The sequence below is a fragment of a genome, unplaced genomic scaffold (assembly GCF_019419815.1).
Source record: "Pyrus x bretschneideri cultivar Hongxiangsu unplaced genomic scaffold, Pyrus_bretschneideri_v1 Contig16, whole genome shotgun sequence".
NCBI lineage: Eukaryota > Viridiplantae > Streptophyta > Magnoliopsida > Rosales > Rosaceae > Pyrus > Pyrus x bretschneideri.
The window spans coordinates 696,934-717,853 of record NW_025999457.1 but is presented as its reverse complement, the minus strand read 5'-3'; the positions used below and the strand labels follow the sequence as shown (position 1 = coordinate 717,853).

At 35.7% G+C, this 20,920-nt stretch overlaps 1 protein-coding gene across 1 annotated transcript; it reads right to left on the bottom strand.

The window, feature by feature from the left end:
- Nucleotides 1-1,877: 1,877 nt before the first annotated feature.
- Nucleotides 1,878-20,410, bottom strand: LOC103951121 (nuclear pore complex protein NUP160). The gene is given in 29 exon segments (XM_048580764.1): nt 1,878-2,248; nt 2,330-2,503; nt 3,216-3,356; nt 3,472-3,579; nt 6,269-6,404; nt 6,518-6,589; nt 6,667-6,775; nt 7,626-7,754; nt 8,105-8,270; nt 8,272-8,424; nt 8,530-8,598; nt 8,979-9,325; nt 9,416-9,492; nt 9,653-9,840; nt 9,960-10,234; nt 10,322-10,484; nt 11,642-12,216; nt 12,311-12,503; nt 12,609-12,791; nt 14,107-14,227; nt 14,809-14,903; nt 15,015-15,119; nt 16,976-17,061; nt 17,415-17,572; nt 19,295-19,355; nt 19,529-19,790; nt 19,872-20,004; nt 20,099-20,172; nt 20,174-20,410. Coding segments are annotated over 29 exon segments (4,521 nt in total). The 5' UTR covers nt 20,300-20,410; the 3' UTR covers nt 1,878-2,206.
- Between the last annotated feature and the right edge of the window lie 510 nt (nt 20,411-20,920).

Genomic DNA, 20,920 nt, shown 5'->3' with positions numbered 1-20,920 from the left:
GTTTCGGACACCGTTTATTTAGTTTTTCATCGAAAGGAGTTTAGTATGACCTTTGAAGTGTGATTTCTTTATTCAAAAAACTAATTAACACTAATGTAGTTTCTGTCGCGATCACTTTGATTTGCTAGTACTACGGTTTAGTAATAAAAACCTTAATAATTATCGTAAGGGTAGTGCTAGGAAGACGATTTGTAAACAATATTTGCAAATTAAATGATATGTCTTCAATAGAAATGAGCACGTTTATCAACGCTTAAGTTATAATCTAATTATCAGTTTTCATATCATTTAATTTACGCTTAAGTTAGTCTCCTTAGCTTACCCTTATCATAATATAAATTGCGAGTTCAATGGTTAGCCCAAGTACCTTATTCTTTGACAGATGCTCACCCCATTTTCTTCTTTGAAGTACGTAAATTATCATTGCAAGGCTTTGTAACTCAAGTGATTAAGAATATTTATTCTTGTATTTGAGATCTTGGATCTAATTTTTATGTAGAAAAAAAACCTAAAAATCACTCCACCAAAAGCAACGGATCTTGCTTAATGTTGTAAATTATTGATTCCACAAAGCAAATATATTTTAAGAACTAAAAATAATAGAAACATAAATAAACCACAACTTCTCAAGGGACTCTCACCATACTTTAAAAATTACTTTCAAGTTCCTATATCATTAAAAATAAATTAAAATGCCTTTATTACTTGTATTCCTTAAGTGTTGACTCCCGGATCAGATTCCACCCTCCCCACCATCGAATGCAAAAAAAAGGGCACTAGACATGCTGTCAGGCAATTGAACAAAGCGAATGAAATAGGATGGATATTCTAACCATATTACCAATTACATCATACTGATTTTGTGTCAAGCTTTTGTATCAATCGGCAATGATACTTTACCGAACTAAACATAATAGGTATGATAGTGGTTTTCAAAACTAATACCAACAGTATTACCGTACTGTACCGAAATTTCATGTTTAGACAATAATTGTATTATATAAACAGGGAAAACAAGAAACAAAAATACCGATGGCTACAAACTGAAGACTACATCTTGATTGAATTATTTTCAAGTAAATAACAAGTATCCTATTTATAATCAACTAAACCCTAACCTAAAAAAATAAAAAATAAAAACGAAAACTTAATTCTAACGACTGAACCTAAAACCCAAACAATAAAACGTCCTAAATATTAATGTTTTCCAACGCGAATGACAAAAACGAGTACTCTTTGAGCAGAAAATTTGTGGAAATATTGGAAAAAAAAAAAAAAAAGACACAGAAACATAGAGTGAAAAAGATGATCAGCTAAAGCTTTCTCCTAATCTAATAGGCTCTTTTATTTGTGAGGACTGAGGAGCTCAGTGAGAGTTCATTCCGGAGAAACAGGGGAAAAACAAGTTTTACCCACTTTCTGCCCTCTTCAGGTTCGTTGTTTTCTTTGAGAAAGACTTTTTTTTCCTTTTCTTTTTTCGTCTGCTTTGGCGCTGCAATCCCTTCACAAGTAGTAAATAGTGTTGGGGTCGAAAGACAGCTTTTTTTTTTTCTTTTCTTTTTTTTTTTTTCTTCTTTTTTAAGTAGTGTCAGGGGTGAGGGCAACCTTTGGCGCAACTGAATGGTTGCTCCTTTATAATGCAAAGGTAACAGACTAGAATCGTGAAAACAATGTGTGTATTATAGACGTTTTTTCCGACCATAGCAAATCGATGAGCTTTGTTGGCTTGGAATCGCTCTTTTTAAGTAGTGTTCTGGTTGTAACAATAAAGCTCCATTTCTGTAGTAATATGTTTGTGTATCTCAAAAAGTTATGGGTATAATGCACATCCATGATTTATGTTTTTTTGTGTGTAATTTCGTCCGAACAAGATCAGGTTTTTGAAGGGCAATACATTTCCCCAGATGAAATTAATATCCGCTTTGAAAGTTTGATCATGTTTTGTATCTATACAATACAAGAAAGGGGAGCAGAAAATGTCACCCACTATTTTCCAGTTGTCTTGAGAACTACACAGGCGATCGAATTTTTGGACTGAAAGTACAGATGCTAGCTATAGTATACAGACGCTCCCGTCGATACCAATTTGCCATTGTAACTTGATAGCATTGCCTCGTAAGAACTCATGCATATCTACAATGCAGCTGATGCTCAACTTCAAGGTTGAATTCAAAGAGTGCCCATCTTGTTAGCTAAACGAACTCTCTCAACTAAAAGCAGAAAGCACATCTTCTGAGTCTACTTTTACCTGAAAACGACAGAGGAACCACATTGGTAAAGGTTAAGAGTTCATCCCCATTAGTAGCTGTAGATTGAAAATATGGCGTACCAGTTCAAGATGGCTCAGCAAAGCTCCACTTAACAAATTCTTGAGCTTGTTACATTGATCTACCATGTGGCCTGAACTGATCAATTCCTCAAGTTGGCACCACAGACGCTGAACTGCTGTGTATGGAAACCAGACTGCAAATGGTCTTTTACGCTTGACTATGTCAGCCGGTCTCTGTAGAATAAGAACATCTTAAGTTATACAACCAGCAGAAATCAATATGAAATCAGATGCTGTACCTACCATACTAAAGACATGCAATCAACACACTACTTTCGATTTAGTTTTTGTCCTATCGAGAATCTAAGGTACTTTACAATCAGCACAACATCCAAACAATTTAATCTCTTCTTTTCTTTAACTTCTCTATACATATATCATTCTAATGTTTCAAAAACTCAGGTATTACGCACAAGAACCACTTATATTTTGATGGAGGAGTGTTATACAGAGTAATATGATAGGGGTGTTACAAAAAAGAGGAATGCTAGTCAGGAGAGTATAAATGGGACTTGTTACCACCATAATTTTTGCCTTCCCCAGAGATTTATATATCCCATGAAAAAACTAGCAATAACCGATTTTTGGAGAAAAAAAGTCCCCCCACTACCTCATCAATGACTATCTATTCCATTTCTACCCCACTATGAAGCCCCACGAATTCCCCTAATTCAATGGCTGCCATCACTCCAATCCCATCCCCTCCTCCCTCTTCACCCACACCACCACCATCATAAGCTCATACAAAGAACCTCAAACCACAAATAAACCAAGCTTCAGCATAGAAATCAAATAATGGCATCAATTTTTAAAATGTGAGGTTAATATCATGGGCAAAAGCAGGAATGCAGAAGCTCAAGATAGAAAAGAACAAGCTGTACTTTACCATTGATGCAAAGGATCCTATATACTCGAGCAAAAGATTTGTAGCTTCTCTGTATCGACCATAATCAACATATAGTTGGAATAATAATGCTGGATTTGATTCTTGGCCTGTCATCCCCCAAGTCTTTTCCTTTCTTCCATCCTATCAAAACACAAGTCGGTCACAAGGGTATCATGTTTGAGAGAGAGAGAGAGGAATATAAATTTTTGTACACTGTGGCATCCTCTTTTATTTACAAAACCACCTAGAGAGTTACCTTGAACATCTTTACCAGCCAAAGAGGCAATTCGATTTGAGGATCCGTACGGAGAAGAGTTTCAGCAACAATTACTGGTAAACGGGCATGGAACACTTTATATTTGTCCTGCATTTTTTAAATACATCAAAAGGGAAAGATAAGATGAAAAATGCTTAAACAAAGCAAAGAGACAAAAGGATGGGGAAAGGTGGAGAATGAACTAAACTCATTATAAACAATACGAGCAGTGGTGGATCCAGGATTTTAAACTCAGGGGGTCCCAATAATAAAGGTCAAAAAATTTATAAATAAAAATAACATTGAAAAGTTAAATATAATACATTTCATTCAAAAATCATGTGCAAAACAACATTACAAGCTATAAAATCCTAATTCAAACGTCCACGACAAGGTTTCATAGTCTGAAAATGTTCCATGATAGCTTCATTACCAATACATGAAAAAACGTATTTCTCAATGTAAACAACTAAGCTCTCACTCAACCATTGATCTCCCATTTTGTTGCGAAGTGGACCCTTAATGATATTCATAGCGGAAAATGCCCTCTCCACTGAAGCAGTTGCAACCAGTAAAACCAAAGCCAACAAGGTCCCATTTGCAAAGTATGGAAACTCATACTTTGTAGGCCTACAAGGTCCCATTTGCAAATATGCTCTTCGGACCTCATCTTGAATATTAGAAGGATAGTACTTTGTTCGAATTCTTTTTCCCGGGTCTCTCTCAAGATTATTAAAATCAATGTCACACTCATTTTTTCTTGAGCTCGAACTACCCAAACAAGTAAATGGTGCTATTGGCTTTGGCTTGAAAAATCATTCCATATTTCTTATTTCTAAACTACACATTTAACCAAAAACACAAAACAAATACCAATCAACCAATAAACAAAAATTCCATCTAAATTTCAATTATAAAATGAGTATACAAACATAAAACATATCAACAATCATATCAATAATAGACTAAAAATCTCCACCAATATCTAATATAATTTAATTGAGATTAGATTAGAATACCAAAAAACTTATAGTGGTGGCTTGGAGAATTGAAACAAGTGGAGGTATGATATTGAAGTAATGTAATTATAATATGGGATTGGGTGGGATTAGAAATTTAGGGTTTTGGGTGAATATAAGAAAGATGGGGATTAGGGGGAAAAGCAGAGGAACAGAACGGGGAAAGGAAAGGGACTCTTGGGAAAGATGGCCCATGTGGGGCTAGGCATATGGAATCAGGGACAATTGACAAACGGCACCGTTTGTCTCATTAGTTTTTAACAAAAAAAAAAAAAAAAAAAAAAAGAGTTAAACAAATTGGCCAAAACACTGCGTTTTGGACCAACTTTTTTAAAAACCATGTTTTCTTTCTTCTCCCCTGCAGCCCCGGTATCTTCTTCTCCGTTGCAAGCTGCAACCTGCAGCACAGACCTCGTGTTCTCGTCAAGGGGTCCCCCGGAAAATTTCTAACAGCATTTTAGGATCACCGAGGGGTTCTGGGACCTCCCAAGTCCCTCTGTGGATCCGCCTCTGGATACGAGTATACAATTTTCCTAACTCATTAACCATATTTTATGGACATATTTGACTTCGAAAAAAGGGTAGAAGCACCAGTAAAGGCGCCTCAGCTACAATTATGTTGATAAAATAGGAAGAGAATAAAAAGCATTAATGAAAATTTGGTAAACCTAAAAGACAATAAACAGAATTATATGACAGAACTATTAGAATATAGGAAGTGAAAACTTTTAATTTAGGAAGCTGGATCCCTAAACACACTAGAGATCAGAAGGGGAAAGATAAGATGAAAATGCTTAAACATTCTTCTATTGACCTGGCCGAATCCTAACCCATTTCCACCCGCACTGACCACATGGGGCTAACCCGAAGGGCTCAGTTACAATATACAGCCACGTAGAATTTGAGTATAGGATTATGAACATAAATAGACACTTGATGCTTTGAGATATCCATAATAAATACAACCTTTGAAAATAAGTTCATAGTATTTAAATCTTCAGGTAAAGCTCCCATTTAACAAAAGATTGTAAACCAAAAGATATTAATAGCCACCCATACCAGAGTCAACCCGCCTATCAAGTCCAAATTTTAAATTCAAACAGAGGATAAAAACACCACCCCTACGCCTATCAAATCCGGTTTTTAACTTCAAATCACATGACAAGTAATTTAAGATCCTTTTTCGATATTTATACAGATTGAAAGTCTTTCTGGATATTTAAGAGCTTTCTTTGTATTTTTTTATTTTATAGTTTAGCAGATATTTCAGGTAGTGTGGTGTGGTCCATCCCCACCATTTGTGCAGGTATTTCTTCTAAAAATAATTTGTGATTCATCTTCAAAATAAAAAGACAAGTAATTCAAGTCAAAGTACTTGTGAACTCAAAATGTAAAATCAATATTAAAAAATATCATATAGATGTCAGTGATACCTTCTGAGAGAAAATAGAACTAATATGTAAGTAATGCAGGTGCACGCTACCTCAGCCACATAAAACTTAATTAAGTGCACGTTCAATCATTTTCTTTCTTGTTCCTTCTAATTGGAAATACACCATTACAATCTTTATATGTAGTCGATCACGGCATTCTAAGAGAAATAGCCAGCGCTGTCTAAGAGCAAATATAGACCATACTTATTGTTTTCTTTTTCAATAATGTGAAATTAGAACCTAATCCTTCTTATCATTCATAAAAGTTTCCTTCTAATATTTGATAAAAGAAAGTTGAGGGTTAAGAAGAAGCTTAAAAAGATTGAAGACGCCGAAGATACATACAAGATAAAGCTCAAGAGTTCCCCATTGATTGATTCCCTTGGATTGTTGTTTTGTAGAACCCACATCAGGTGAACCATGAGCAACCACTTCATCCCTTGATGAAGTCAACAGAAGACCATGTGCTCTGTGATCATCCCTGAAAGTTATGCATCACATCATTTAGATTCAGTTAAAAATAAATTAGTACAACATAAGGATTGTACACTTTGTATTTAAGCCAAACGAATATGAGGAAAATATTTATCTTACCCAACCCATGAAGAATCAACTCTATGTGAACAGCATTTCACTGACATGGCAGAGAAAACTCTTTCCAATCCCCTGAAGAAAAGAAAACTCCAGGTTTTATGCATTACAAAGGAAAAATAAGTTGATAATATTATAATATAGACCTATACCTCTTTAACTCTGAACCTTTGAAGAATCTTAAAAGGACTGTAAATGCTATATCATATAAATTCGCCTGGATCAGGAGATCAACAACCTCTAGTGGTGTTTTCTGGGTTCCTGAAGGAAATCATGGATGTGTCAACAATTAATAAACAAGAAAAAGAAAAGGGAAAAAGCAAAGAGCAGAAACAAAAGCAAACAATTTCTTCCAAACCAGCTATGAGATGTAACATGCAGCAGCATGGATATAGTGGGATACATTGGCTCTCTCAACAAAAAATGCTTAACATACATTGTAGGGTTTGTGAGAAGTGTTTAAAGGTGATAAGTTACAACATTCAAGAAAAAAATGTTGCAGGGAACTTTTGGAAACAAGAATGAAATTTTGGAATTTGGCAACTAACAAATGGCAAAGAAAAGAATATTCATGATTGCTTCTAAAAGTGTCATGAATAGAACTGTGATCACTACTGACAATATAAAGAGATTTAAGAATAATAAATTCTTTTCTGGTGGCTGCAACGACTTGACCATTGTAACAGAAAGTTCAAAGGTTGGTGTATGCTAGCACTTCATTCCAGATTTTTCATTTAAGAGACATAACCTATTAAATGTATACACATAATTATACAAAATAATATTTCCATGCACATTAGAATTCAGTTTTGATTTAAAAGATTAAAATATCAATATAACTGACAATTCTGGCTAGATTTCCTTTACCATAAGTTAGATGTGAATTGTGCAAGTTTGAAATACAAAACCTTGAGGTAAATAATTAGTACATTGCTGACTGAGATAGCTAACTTTTTCCCTTATTTGCACATATTCCAACAGATTAAATGGTTAACTAGTATAATCCATGGGAGCATCACACAAAAAGGTGGAATAATGTTAAGGATTGGTAACCAAGGTTTATTTATGGGGAATCTTGTAAATAAGAAATTAAGCTAAAACAGAACTTTACCACTAGATGTAGGTTTGAGATGTGCCAATGAAAGCAAATATTCTGCAGAAGTAAGCACATACTCGTCCTCCATCTTCTCTATACCGACATAAGATTTCCATGTTTCAGGATAAGCATTGTTGCTGGCACCTACAATAAAAAGTAAACCTGTTAACTGCTTCAAAACAGAACGGTACACAATGCAAATGCGAACCAAGATAGATTAGATTGCTGTATATGAGGTACATATCTATGTTTTTGTATGTATACATTCATGATCTCTGACTGGTGAACAAAAAATCCATCCAGGAAAGTACTTGATAGGATATCAAATCAGCCATTGAATTATGATCAAATTGTTGGTTCGCAAGAATTTTTTGCTCATAGGTATGTAGCAGCTAAAATCATGGGTACTTAATTTATCAGATACATATGGTAGTAAAGACTCGTAAGAAATTAAAGATATAGAGACAATGAAAACTGGTCGTTGCATTATTTACTCTGTTCATCTATTGCAATTTTGGCCTTTTTACTCGGATAGTGCTCGTTGTGAAGAGAATTTATCTCAAGTAGTGGATCAATCCAAGCATAGGCAGGATGAACAAGATGAAGTGCATTGATAGCAGAAGAGAGCCCATTCAGAATTTCCTTTAGTGCCAATGACTGTGTGCTGGTAATCTTTCAGAGCTGTTTCCGTTCTCAAACGAGCAGAATATAGGTACATGTAGCTTGCTGCTTTTCTCCAGTTATGTCGATGCATTTCAAATGCATAAAGCAACTTGTATAAGTTTGGCTTTGCTAAAATATCTGAACAATCTGCCTGCATATTGAAGATAGCAAAAAAGTCACCAGGACATAAAAAATGCAAGAACCGACATTAATAATTCGAAATACAGTACCAAATTGGCTCTAGATTTGACAATACCTTCCTGGCAAGCTCGTGCTCTACCTTTTCTGTAAGACCAATAAATGGTAGCTGACCACCACAAAGAATCTGCAACAAATGACAACGCAGGAGAGTTTAGTAATAAGAAAGATCTCATCAGAGAATAAGCCTAACTGGTACAAGCTCGCACTGAAAATTTGAAAAACAAGTTCCATACCACACAGAAACAAAATATTCAAATATTTTGCTGAAAAAAAAAAAATATGACAAAGCACAGAATGAGTAGAAATCATTGTAGCCATCAGAACAGATTGACATAGTATTGAACCATTATCGACAATATTAATGATGCGCCCGTTCTATATTCAAGAACGAACATCCTGCACAGAGAATTTCTGTATGGGTAATATATTGCAAATTAGTAAAAACAAAAACTGGAAAAGAAAGTCACAAGTAAACAAAAGTTAGTTAGAAGTTCGAATAAAAACCTTTATGGCACCACGGTCATAAAGAACAATTATCAGACGCCTCAAGCAGATGTACTTGCTCTCCTCATCTGGGTTTGAAATTATTGAACAATATGCATCATAATAGAGATTAAGATCTAAAGTAAACTTGAAGACATTTGCCCAAAGTCGTCCTTTGATAGTATCTACTGATTCATTGGCTAGGTCTTGTCCATGCAGCTCATCTTCTACGCTAAAAGCTTCCTCAACTTGCTCAAGCGCGGCGAGAGCAAACTGACAAGCACCTTCGCTAATATTATATTGCTCAAATATCTGCATAGCCCACTGATAGTAATGAAGTCTCCATGCTGAAGCTGATAAGCTACCAGCTAAAGAGAAAGGTAAATGAAAGAGTTAATAAAAAGGGCAAAACAAAAGAATAATTAACTATTTAATATATAAAAGTTTAGTAAACTCACTGAAACCAAGGTTTGGCAACCCCGCTTCCTGAGGCAAACCCTGTAAAGCCTCGGATGACCCTTTTCCAGATGAAGCTCTGTATAGAAAAATTAAACTATAAGTCTTTATTAAGAAAATCAATGAGCTAGTTTTAAGTGCAAATGAAAACATTATCCAAAAGAATGCACATAGAATACCCTTCTAGAGTTACCTGTACACGGAAGGTGACAGTCAAAAATTTATAAAACATAGAATACCTGAAGAAACAACGAACAGCTTCAGTGACTTTCCTCTCTTTCGGCAATCCATGCAACCCACGGTGTGCCTGAGCAAGGAAGCAGCACCCTAAAAGATGATGAAGTATGCACCATCCTCCCTCTGTATCCTGGATACTATGAGATGTCTTCTCCTTTTGTAAATGTGCCTCCACAATTGTGAGTAGGCACTTTAAAGATTACAGAAAAATAAAAAAAAAACAATGATGTCAAGTACATGGTTAAACAAAAGTATTCTCAAAGAAGAAAAGTTAAATAGCTAGTGGGAAACTCTAAGTAGAGCAATAACCTCGACGGCATCGTATTGCCCATGCCTTAGCAGGATCAAAGCAAGATCTGTTGCACGGCTGAGGAAGGTAAAGGATTCCCCTGTGTGGCCCCAGATGATCCAGCTAGCAAAGTCCCGCATTGAAATAATAATGTCATTCACATCTGGTATGTCTCTCGAGGAATCACGACTCTGGTCTCTGGAGGAAGTTTGAATACTTGGTAAGAATACAAAAGCCAGAGTGAACTCACACTTCCCAAGCTTCTCATTCCATGTTCTTCTTCTCATGTTGCTATCTGAACCATGGACAGGGATGATCATCAGAACAATACTAAATCAGCAAAATTAGAAAATTAAGGACACATTAAGAAGCATGACCCTACCAATTTGTAACAATGAAAGCTGAGAGCTGAAATCCTCAATTGCAGCTGATTCAGACGGTGTGGTGGCAAAGAAATGGATAAGAAGCCACTCAAAAATGATTTCTTGAATCATTGGAATCAAGTCAAATTGAATTTTGGATACATCATCATGAAGCATATGAATCTGCATGCAAAACCCAAAGAAATTTTAACACGTCAATTGATCAAATTTTACAGGAAAATGATACCCTTACCATGGAATAAGGAGTTGTAAAAAATGAGAGACTAAAAACGAAATGCTATTAAAGTAAATATACTGCTTAACTTGACAAAGTGAGCACTGCAGTAGACTTAATGATCAAGGTCGTGAATAAATTAAAGATGCAATGTAAAGTATGCATGCACAATTTTTTAGTATAGCTTGATCGCAGAAAGATCTCGTGAAGGGTTTCTAAGAGAGAGAAAAATGAATCCAATTCCAATTTTTATATTTAGTCGTTGTTTCTTTAATGAAGACAATGGGTAATTTAGTTGAGTTGCGTATTGTATTTGTATCATATTAATATAAAGTCCTGTACTTTTTTTATGCTTCAAGAAAGAAATCAAATACTCACCCTTATTTTCCTGCAGAAGAAACAAAAATCTGATTACATGCATTTAAGATTACATAGCAGTGGAATCCACTCAACAGTATAGAGCCAGCTTGGCGTGTCTTGAATTAGGAAACAAGCAACTCCCTCATATATTTTGGACTTGATTTTGTATAAAACATGAGTTAATGGCAAGAATTAAACATTTATTTTGATGACAAATTAGTTTTGGGGTTCTTTTGCAAAGAAACAAGCTGAGGACTTATACTAACGTTTTTCAGGATTAAATATGTAAAGTTGGGGTAATTCTCTCTTTCGAGTGTGTTGGCCAGTGAGAATCAGCCTAGTCAATGGTCCAGATTCGCAGTCTAGCAACATATCTGCTTACCTCTAATAAGTAACGGTTTGGTTTGCTCGACCCTCTGTTCTTTTTTTGTTGTCTGGTTGTCTTAAGCTTTCTTGATGAATCTATAAAACTAGACTTCTTTGCTACTGCTAGTGCTATGTGATATTACTTTTGCAATGCAATAAAATCTGGCTTTAAAAACAATCACAATAAAGCATACAACCATGCGACATGCAAACAGGGAACACCAACATAAACATACAAATAAATAACGAAAATACTTGTTTCTTAATAAAAGAATTATAAAAAATATAAAAAAAATATATCTTTACATGTAGTAGGTCTTGCTAAACAGAATTGAAAAACAAAAACAAAGTAAAATAAATAAAATGAAAAGAAACTGACCTGCGCACTAATGCTCACTAGATAGCTTAGAAACAGAAGAATGTCGAGGGCAGACTCAAACATAACCTTTGCAACTTGAGAAGTAGCCTGGACCAAGATGGAAGCATTGATATCCAAGGACATTTCAGCATCAAATTTTGGCATCATTTTCCGAGGTATGAGGAATTTTAGATACTTCTCAATCACATTTAAAATACGACTCCATGTGCCAGATTTCTCGTACAAGGCGTGAAGAGACAACAGCATGTCAATAGAAAATTTCCTCAAGTTTTTATGATCTGCCAAGGTTTTCTCCCATGCAAAATCGGGTCCAAGATCTGATATATGAAGCATTGCTACCGTTGAACTATATCCAGATTCTAAAATCTTCAACAGGCGAGGAGTAATTTCCTCAGCTGAGATAACTCGCGGTGCGCTAACAAATGATTCATAAAATATAGCAGAAGCTGTCTTTCCCAATTGTTGGCTGACATTAACAACACATCTGAGCATTTCAATGAGCACCTCATAGTCAAGAGCATCATCAAATGAATCCAACTCAAATCCAGCAAGATCGACAAGATCATCAGAAGTACCTATACAAGTAAAACAAAAAATATTATGTCTGAAAGCAGAAACGAAAACTTAGGATCTATCTCTATTCAAATAAAGCTAGAATAGCTGACATACCAGCAATAAGCCGCTCAATATCCTCCGAACAACGAAAAAGAGATACTGAGTTCGTTCTGATCAAACCAAAAGTTCCTCTGTAGGAATCAAGAAGCAAACCATATGGTGCATTGCTCTTGCACCAGTTTTGGAAATAGCGAGAACAGAAATTTTTCCAGCAGCAAACTATTGATGTTGAATTGTCATTCACTCCCTAGACAACATACAATATACAATGTTCATCAGTTTAATAGCATCTCCGGGGTGTCACATGGGTATGTGTCTGTGAGAGAAAAATAATTAAAACTACAGGGCATACCTCATTTTCAATCAGGGAAAGAATTTCCTTCTTCAACATATCGGCTGTTAGAGACTGGAAATCTGAATCACTCCAGTGCCTATTATAATCCAGTAAGGTTAAGCGCAAAGCAATGTTATGATGAACCCCAGGAAGAAGCAGCCTGCGTAAGTAAATCGAAGATACAACTGGTACAATATGCTCCTGCAGAAGTTGCACCAAGAAAAACACATAAGCAGCATATTTAACATAAAATAGCTTCCAGCATGGCAACAATTAGCATCTTACATAAAAATAAAAATAAATTCGTTTAAAAATATTTTGTATAAATGTTTGAAGTCAAATCATACACTGGGTTAAACCTTCATCCCAACTATTATATCTTATCCACATCTTCAAAAATTCTTTGGGCTAATTAAGATCTGCCAGTACATACCCAAGGAGAGTAGACATCCTCTTAAGAAATATAGCTAATCTCATATTGTAGTTCAATGATCCAAAACGTGTAATGTATAGGTCCCATCCAAGGATCTTTTCGACACGCGCAAACACATTAAGTAAATAAAACAAACTGAAGGCTTCAAGACCAAATCCAGCACCCACTCAACCAAATCTTCAAAAGAGAATGTCCATTTGTTTTTTAACCCAATTTTATTTTATGCCATTTAGTCATCTAACAGTGATAAAATAAATAGATGACAGTTTTTACCATAAATACTGAAATGATGAAGATATCAAATGTTTTAGACAATTTGACTCTGCTTGATTCAGACCATTCAGGGCAATGTACCACATTGTCTGGCGGGCCCTGCAATTGGTTCTTTACTTCTATCTTTGAAAGCAGATGTCTACATTAGAAGCTCTCATACATATTTACTCAACAGTTTGTAGACAGCAGCTTTTTTTTTTTTTTGCAGAGTGTTAGGTTGTGGAGCTGCTTTACTAACTCATGATTAGAACCAATGGAATTGAATTCAAATCTCAGCCAATGTTTTCCATTCCTGACCCAGTGAACCCACAATCTGTTAGCTTGATAGAAACGTTCAGCCGAGTTCATTTTTATCTGCTAGCTTATTCAAGGTTCAATCTCTCTCTAAGATAACTCACTAATCTTGACACGTAAAATCTAACAGAGAGATTTAGCACATCAATACTCAAGAGAATGAAAACACTGGTTGGGATTAAAAGAAGAAAAAAGAGGGATATTCAATCCGAGCAGTTCTTCTAATCCTGTGTGGTTACTACTGCCGGTCTGCACCAACTCCACAGCTTCGTCCACAACAGAGACAACCTATTAAGTAAAGGCATCCATATATAAATGCACATGCTGGTGGCATGTGAGTTCATCACAATAAAATTGTGACGACGTTTCTGATTACATTTTATACACTGAGAGAAGATTTTCCAGCTCTTAGTAATATCAAGCTGTAAGACAGTAAACCTGACAATCCTGGGAAGAGATAGGAAGGGGGGAAGCCTTGTCTATTAACAATAAAATTTAACTGATACAAACATCTACCTTTGAAGATGACAATATTGAATGCGCCAGCAAAAGAAGGTCATCTGAAGAATGGTCAGAACTTTGAAACAACTGATCTGCAACAAAGTCCTCCTGCAAAGCGTAAGAACATGCATCTTCCCTGGAGATTTAAGGTTAAGTCAATCATACATTGAAAAGACAAGCATTTACAGTTGACCAAAAAAAAAAGATATGGGTTTGGACTGCAGATTCCTACATGCTTTCACCTACAAAAGTATACATTAAAAATAAATAAAAGCAAAAGCTCAAACAATCATGTCTTGAAAAGAAAAACAGAGTGTGTACATGAAGAAAGGCATCAGCTGACCAAGCCAATTTCATAAACAGAAGTCAGAACTGGTTATATAATATTAGAAGGTATATACATACAATTCACACTTGCATGAAGTGCCACCATCATGATGCCCTAAGTTGAAGAATTCAGACTAGTTAATGTACTTAAGTTTATTGCAGCTCTCATAATAGATTTCTCTCATTTGCCAAATAATATCTTCCTAGTTCATTTTTTCCTCCCTACTAACAATTTATGTACAAACAATACAAAGGTGTGCCCTAGGCCCCTAGCACACAGGGAAGCATTCAAGAGAGACCAATGAAAAGGAAAAGAAATACAATGCCACCCTAGGTAAGAAAAGGACTGATACAGAGTCACTAAAGATTAACAGGGACAAATTCACTTACGTATTGACATTCGTCAACAACTTGTGAAGCAGTAATCCATTATTTGTCAGTATGCATATCTTGTCAGAAGTAAGTTTGACATCAACCCATCCAGCCTAAGAAAAAATCAAATTAATTGCACATATGGTGCAATGAATATAACTTCAGCCAAAAGAAAGTATGGAAGTGGAATTGACCAAAACAAAGAAAAGAAAAGAATTATTTACCTCGTCCAATTGGATATTTTGTGCTGAAGGTTCCAGCATTATAACGAATCTTTCCTCAAAATGACAACGAAAGCTATATGCACAGATCGTCTCCGAGCTGATTTCCTTCATGATTGGCCCAAAGAATCAATCAGAATATCAGCAAACAATATAAACATAATCTCTGGATTGTGTCACTAATTGAATATAGAAGATTCCTCCAGTCATGCTACAGAAAATATTACTAACTTATACAGTAAAACCTCTATATGGTCAAAATGTTGGGACCAAACCAATAATATTACAATGAGGTTGTTACTCAATAGAGGTGTAGTTACTAGGGGTGATTCGGTATGGGATCCCAAACCGAAAATAGGATCCCAAATCCCAAACCAAAAATTTTTGGGACGGAAATTTGAAGACCAATCCCGAACCAAAATTTCGGTAGTCCCAATTTTCGGGATTCCCAAAATATTTTTGGTATTTCGGGGTGGTTCGGTATTCCCAAATTTCATACAAATTGAAAACCAAGCATTCATACCAAGTCACATTAACATGTAACCAAAACAAAATAAGTAACAAACCCAAAAGCAAAAAAATAAGTTACAAACCTAATATGTTCAGAAACTAATAATACAATTTTTTGATTTTGTGTTGAAGAAATAGACACATTTTGTGGGAGGTTGGCGATAAAGGGCTATGGTTACTACCTGTAGACCACACCAATTATATTGCTACAAGTAGTTCGCAACAATTCAAATGTATAATATATATACACACACACATATAAATATAAATGTATAATAATATATATAATATTTATTTTCAAATCAGTATGGGATTACCGAAACATCGAGGAGACAATACCAATTCTCGTACCAAAATTTCGGGATCGGTTCAGTATGTCATCCCAAAAACTTTGGGAATTTTGGTTTGGCACTTTTTTTATTTGGCATTGGAATTTTTTTTATTTGGTTTGGGATTTTCGGGAATTTTTTCCAGCCCTAGTAGTTACATAATTTAATTTTTCACTTAGTTATCCTTAATGAAAGTTGTATGGACTATGGATACAAAGTATGACATTAGTAGTGGAGCGTGTCAATTTCCAAGATGAAGACATTGGGAAAAGAGTCTCAAATACCTTGGTGCATACATGTTCTAGTATTCTCTATAATGCTTCTCTTTCTAAGTAAATTTTATAGACAGTTAAACACACATCTAAGTAAGTTTTATAGATAGTTAAACACATACAGTACATCCTATGCAATGACTTGGTGCTGAAGCCAAAATGTCTCTAGCTTTGTCTCTAGCTTCCCAAGCATGTTTACATCTTCAACTAATTCAGTTGATGCCCGCAAAGCTCGGAGACGAGGCATCAACTCTAAAGAATAAATCATTGTCCCATACAACATTAGAGAAATATTTTACTTCATTTGAAATTTTTATTGTCACATTCCAATTTTTTTACTTATTGGCAATTAATACTATGTGGAGGCAAATTCCTTTAGACGGGACTTTGAAAAATTATAACTTGTTATAACATGGAACTTATACCATATATAACTGGCCCAAGTCTTGGGATTGAAACTTTTTTATGACTAGATGGAGGTTATTCCTATCTAGAGTATCACTATAGAGATTTCTAAAACTGCAGTTAGTGTCAATTTCCCTAAATCTTTCTTATATTTTTTGGGGAAAAAACCCCCTATAAGCATAGAAAGGAGGAGAAAGGGAAACATTTCCTCAAACCCAACATTTTACTTCGAAGTTCAAATCACATAACAGATTACCCTGTTCATAATTTATTTCACAAATTTACCCTTAACTAGGACTGACGTAGAAAACAGTTTAAGTAGCAAAAATAAATAGAAATATTTGTAAGTACAAAAAGACGACATAGTACAGTAATGGAGGACATATCACAATGGAATTTCACCATCAATAGAAATTCAGATTCATAGCACTTATTTTGCATTACATACCGAAGTCTGCCTGTAGAAGATTGCCAAAGGAATAATGTTTGAACCACTGTCAACATGACCAATCCATAACCTTTCCAATGTAGCTCCTGGAAGTAGATTCTTTGTTAAGGAGAAACAATTATATGTTCTACTAAATCAGAGAACAAAAAGTTATACAAGAAACTATGTTTCCATATATACACCAATTCTTTTGAAAAAAGAGACATTATTGTATATCTTCTAATAAATAATGTGCATACATAAAACAACAACATTCTCATCAAAAAAATGTTCCATCTATGCCAAGCAATGCTAGATTTAGCAGAAATATTCCCTGTTAATAAATTTTGCATTTCTATCCCCAAAAAAAGAGCACCTATATACAAATGGAAAGTAGATGGACAACATAAACAAGTAGGTATTAACAATCACAAAATGAATGGGGAAAATCAATACTTGCCTGCCAGTGTCGAACTGTTCATGTTATTACTAAAGATCCTGCTATGACATGAAAGATCCCATACCCGTAACATCCCATCAGAATGAAGCACAAATACAAGTGGCTTTTCATGAACGAAACATATCGCCAAGTCTTGCACAGCTGCTATCATCCTTCCCCTGCATTATATGTTCAGCTATATGTACTCAATCACATTTCCAGGGGATAGAAGAGTAATTATATATATATAGCAACATAAAACTCTATAGTTCAAGAAAGAACACTAAAGTGTTACTCGTGTTTTTGAGTAAATATTTTAGTCATTTATCAGAATATGCTACAATAAACAACACAACTAGCATTTCACAGATTGTAACAAAAGATCCTACTTCCAATTCAAAGAGGAGCAGACCAAGTTAACTCATAGTATTATCTTTTCTATTTCATTTAACCTACAGGATTCCAAACATAAAAACAGTAATAAACCAATAAAAAGAAAAATGATCGCATTTTGGCATTCAACAATGGTAAATTCACGGGATAACCACACAATGAATACTCAAATGCTACTTGGGATTGGGAATTGTCGGTATAAGAATTAGAAATGAAAATAAATAAAGAAAATAACCTGCATAATCTGCAGCCTTTGGCATCCAGCTTTGAAGTCAAACAAAAGCTTAGTGGCATGATACAATTAGAAGGATACTTAAGTTACAAAAGACCGTGCAAAAGATCCAGGGGCTAATATATCGTAATATTATGTATATATAAGTGGAAGCTTTGATTCTGGCCATGTGGATGTCTGATTTGACAAAGCTCCCATTTCATTTTATCCCCAAGGTAATATGTAAGCAATTTCATTTCATTTCACATTTTATTGTTTAATCTGACCAAATGATTCCTAGCTCTTCTCACCCGACAATATTAGAACCTTGATCTCTAAAATATGCCTCCAACATCAGTCACAGAATGAAGTATAAACTTGTTTACAGCATATGAAGCAAATGAGTTCAGAGCCATGTATACTTGTATATTGTTTTAATCAAACAAAGCATTATAAATGTCAAATAAATAGGCTATATGCTACGCTTAGAACCATTCAGTAACATTTAAAACTCAATTTTTTGAAAAACAGAAAATTAATTTCAAAAGGAAAGCTGCACAGTAAAGTGAACAAGAAATCCACCAGGAGCAGGAAGAAAAATAACACTAATACAGAAAGTTACGGCTGTGAGAAAAACCTAGAATAATTCGGACACTGCAGCCTTCCAGTCTAGTATAATGGTCGATAAAGATATAAACCTGAAATTAGAAGATACAGAAGCCCAACGTGTTGCCTAATGCTTGACCTTTTCTAATACCTCTTCCACTTCCAACCCCTAACATCTTCAAAAATTTGCTGATTTCTTTCTGACCATATAGCCCAAACAATACCCAGCACCAGACAGCCCCATAATAATTTAGTCCACCTGGTACTCTAAACTTCTTACTCAATAACTTCTCAAAAAAAAAATTCTCGCTCAACAAAGCAAAGTACTCCTCTGGCGCCACCCAACAAACATTAATCACATTAAATCAAAGATCACCACAGCCTCCAATTAAAAGGATACCGGTGTGGACATAAATACGATCTCAACCTACGTTTTTGGAGTAATCGCAAGTGTTGACCCTCCCATGTACCAACACCAACCAAGCCAAAACATTTGAAATTCAATTTAATCATCTTTGGCAACAAGTTAAGATTCAATTCGCATAGACCAGAACGATCATCCACAAGCATAACTTCAATAATTACTTAAAACAACTTATTAAATAATAACAAGTAACAATAAGACAAATATGTATGCAAACTAAATGTTTTTACTTGTAAGTTTTTCTGGTAGTATAATTAACAAGCATACCTTGACATGAAACCCCACAAACGACCAATTCCCAATTCATCCCGCAGCTCCAGCGCAAAACCTATGGGAAAGGGAGAAAAAATTTAGAATTATAGGGTGCAATAGAGCAGCATGCTTAACACCAAGTCCAAACCACTAGATTGATGAAGCTGAAGGAAAGCATGCTTAAAGCAATTGAATGGTTACAAGGGCACACAACACAAGAACCAGACAGCATGAGGAATTTGATAATACCAGGAGCAGTGGCATCAAGTGTGCCCAGTTGGAAACAAGCTATGGATCCATCATCCCTCCCAACGACAAGGCACCCAGATGGTGTTCCTGCAGCACTTGTTACTGGTACATAGGCGTTCATATTAAACTTGGCAACCTCGTCCTCCCGGAAAACATAGCGGGATACATAAGTAGAGATGGGTCCAAGTTTGAAAAGGTAAGCCATCCCCGAGACAGTCAATGCATAAACCAAGTAGGGGTGGCTAGTAAAATCCATATCAACCTGCAACACACATAACAATGTATGACTCATTTTCACAGAGAAACACTACAGTAAGTAGACTGTAAGAAACTAAATTCTTACCTCACTTTTACAAACACGAACCAAGGGAGATAGCGCTTCTGGAAAAGTGATTCGAAGTCCGACTTTGGGGAAGTCTTTGGAAGCACTGAGCTCGAATAACTCGAGTTCGTGAGGATGGTCCTTGTGAATTCTCCTGTTACGAGAGGCATAACAAATGAATAATGTATAAAGGAAAATGCACAAACTCGAAATAGGTAGAGAAAGAGAGGGGGAGAGACAGAGAATACCATATGAGATGTACAGGAGGGTCTCCAATGGCGACCGAAGAGGCGATATCGTCTGTAAGAGGAGGGACACTAGTAGCTAGCAGCAGGAATATCAGCATCAGCGGAGGCGTCAGAAGGAGGAGCAGAGATCTCAATCCATTTCAATGAATCGCTGCCGATGATTGGGACCTCCATGCCTGCCAATGACGACCTGCTTCCCATCTTCTGGTACTAATAACCCCCAAAACCCTAAAACCTAAAACCCTATTTCGGGAAAAATCTTCAAATCAGTAAAAATGAGTGGGCAACTCAGGCGGCCCAGAAACCCGACGAGGTGTACCGGGTCCTTAAGATGGCGGTGGCGACTCGGCGAACGACGCCGTAGTTCAACTTGGCGGAGGGCGGGAGAAGCAGAGGACTAGTGGTGGCGAACAGTGAAGTGGGGGAAAATGGGTTTACATTATGGCTTACTTGTTAATATGGAGGGATCCCATAGTTCTCAAGGGCTAATATGGGCACATGACCCGAATAATCAGGGTTGGGTAATAATTCCGAGTCATGAATGTGAGTTTTTGTACAACTAGGGGTAATTGTTTTCTTGCTTGTCTCACTTGCGGAAGAGGTTTTCTTTTACTTTCGAGACATAGTTTCAATGCTGTCATTCGTTTAATTGATACTTGTCAAGCAATTAGTATCATATTCGTCGTTTAATAGAACTTGACTTATAGTAAATAGGTAGCACTGCAAGAAAGTTCAAATTTATGATGTGAGGAGCCAAAAAATAGGTTGTTTTATATTATTGTTGAAGGCCAGGCTCTTGAGGATAGACTGTAAGTTGCATTA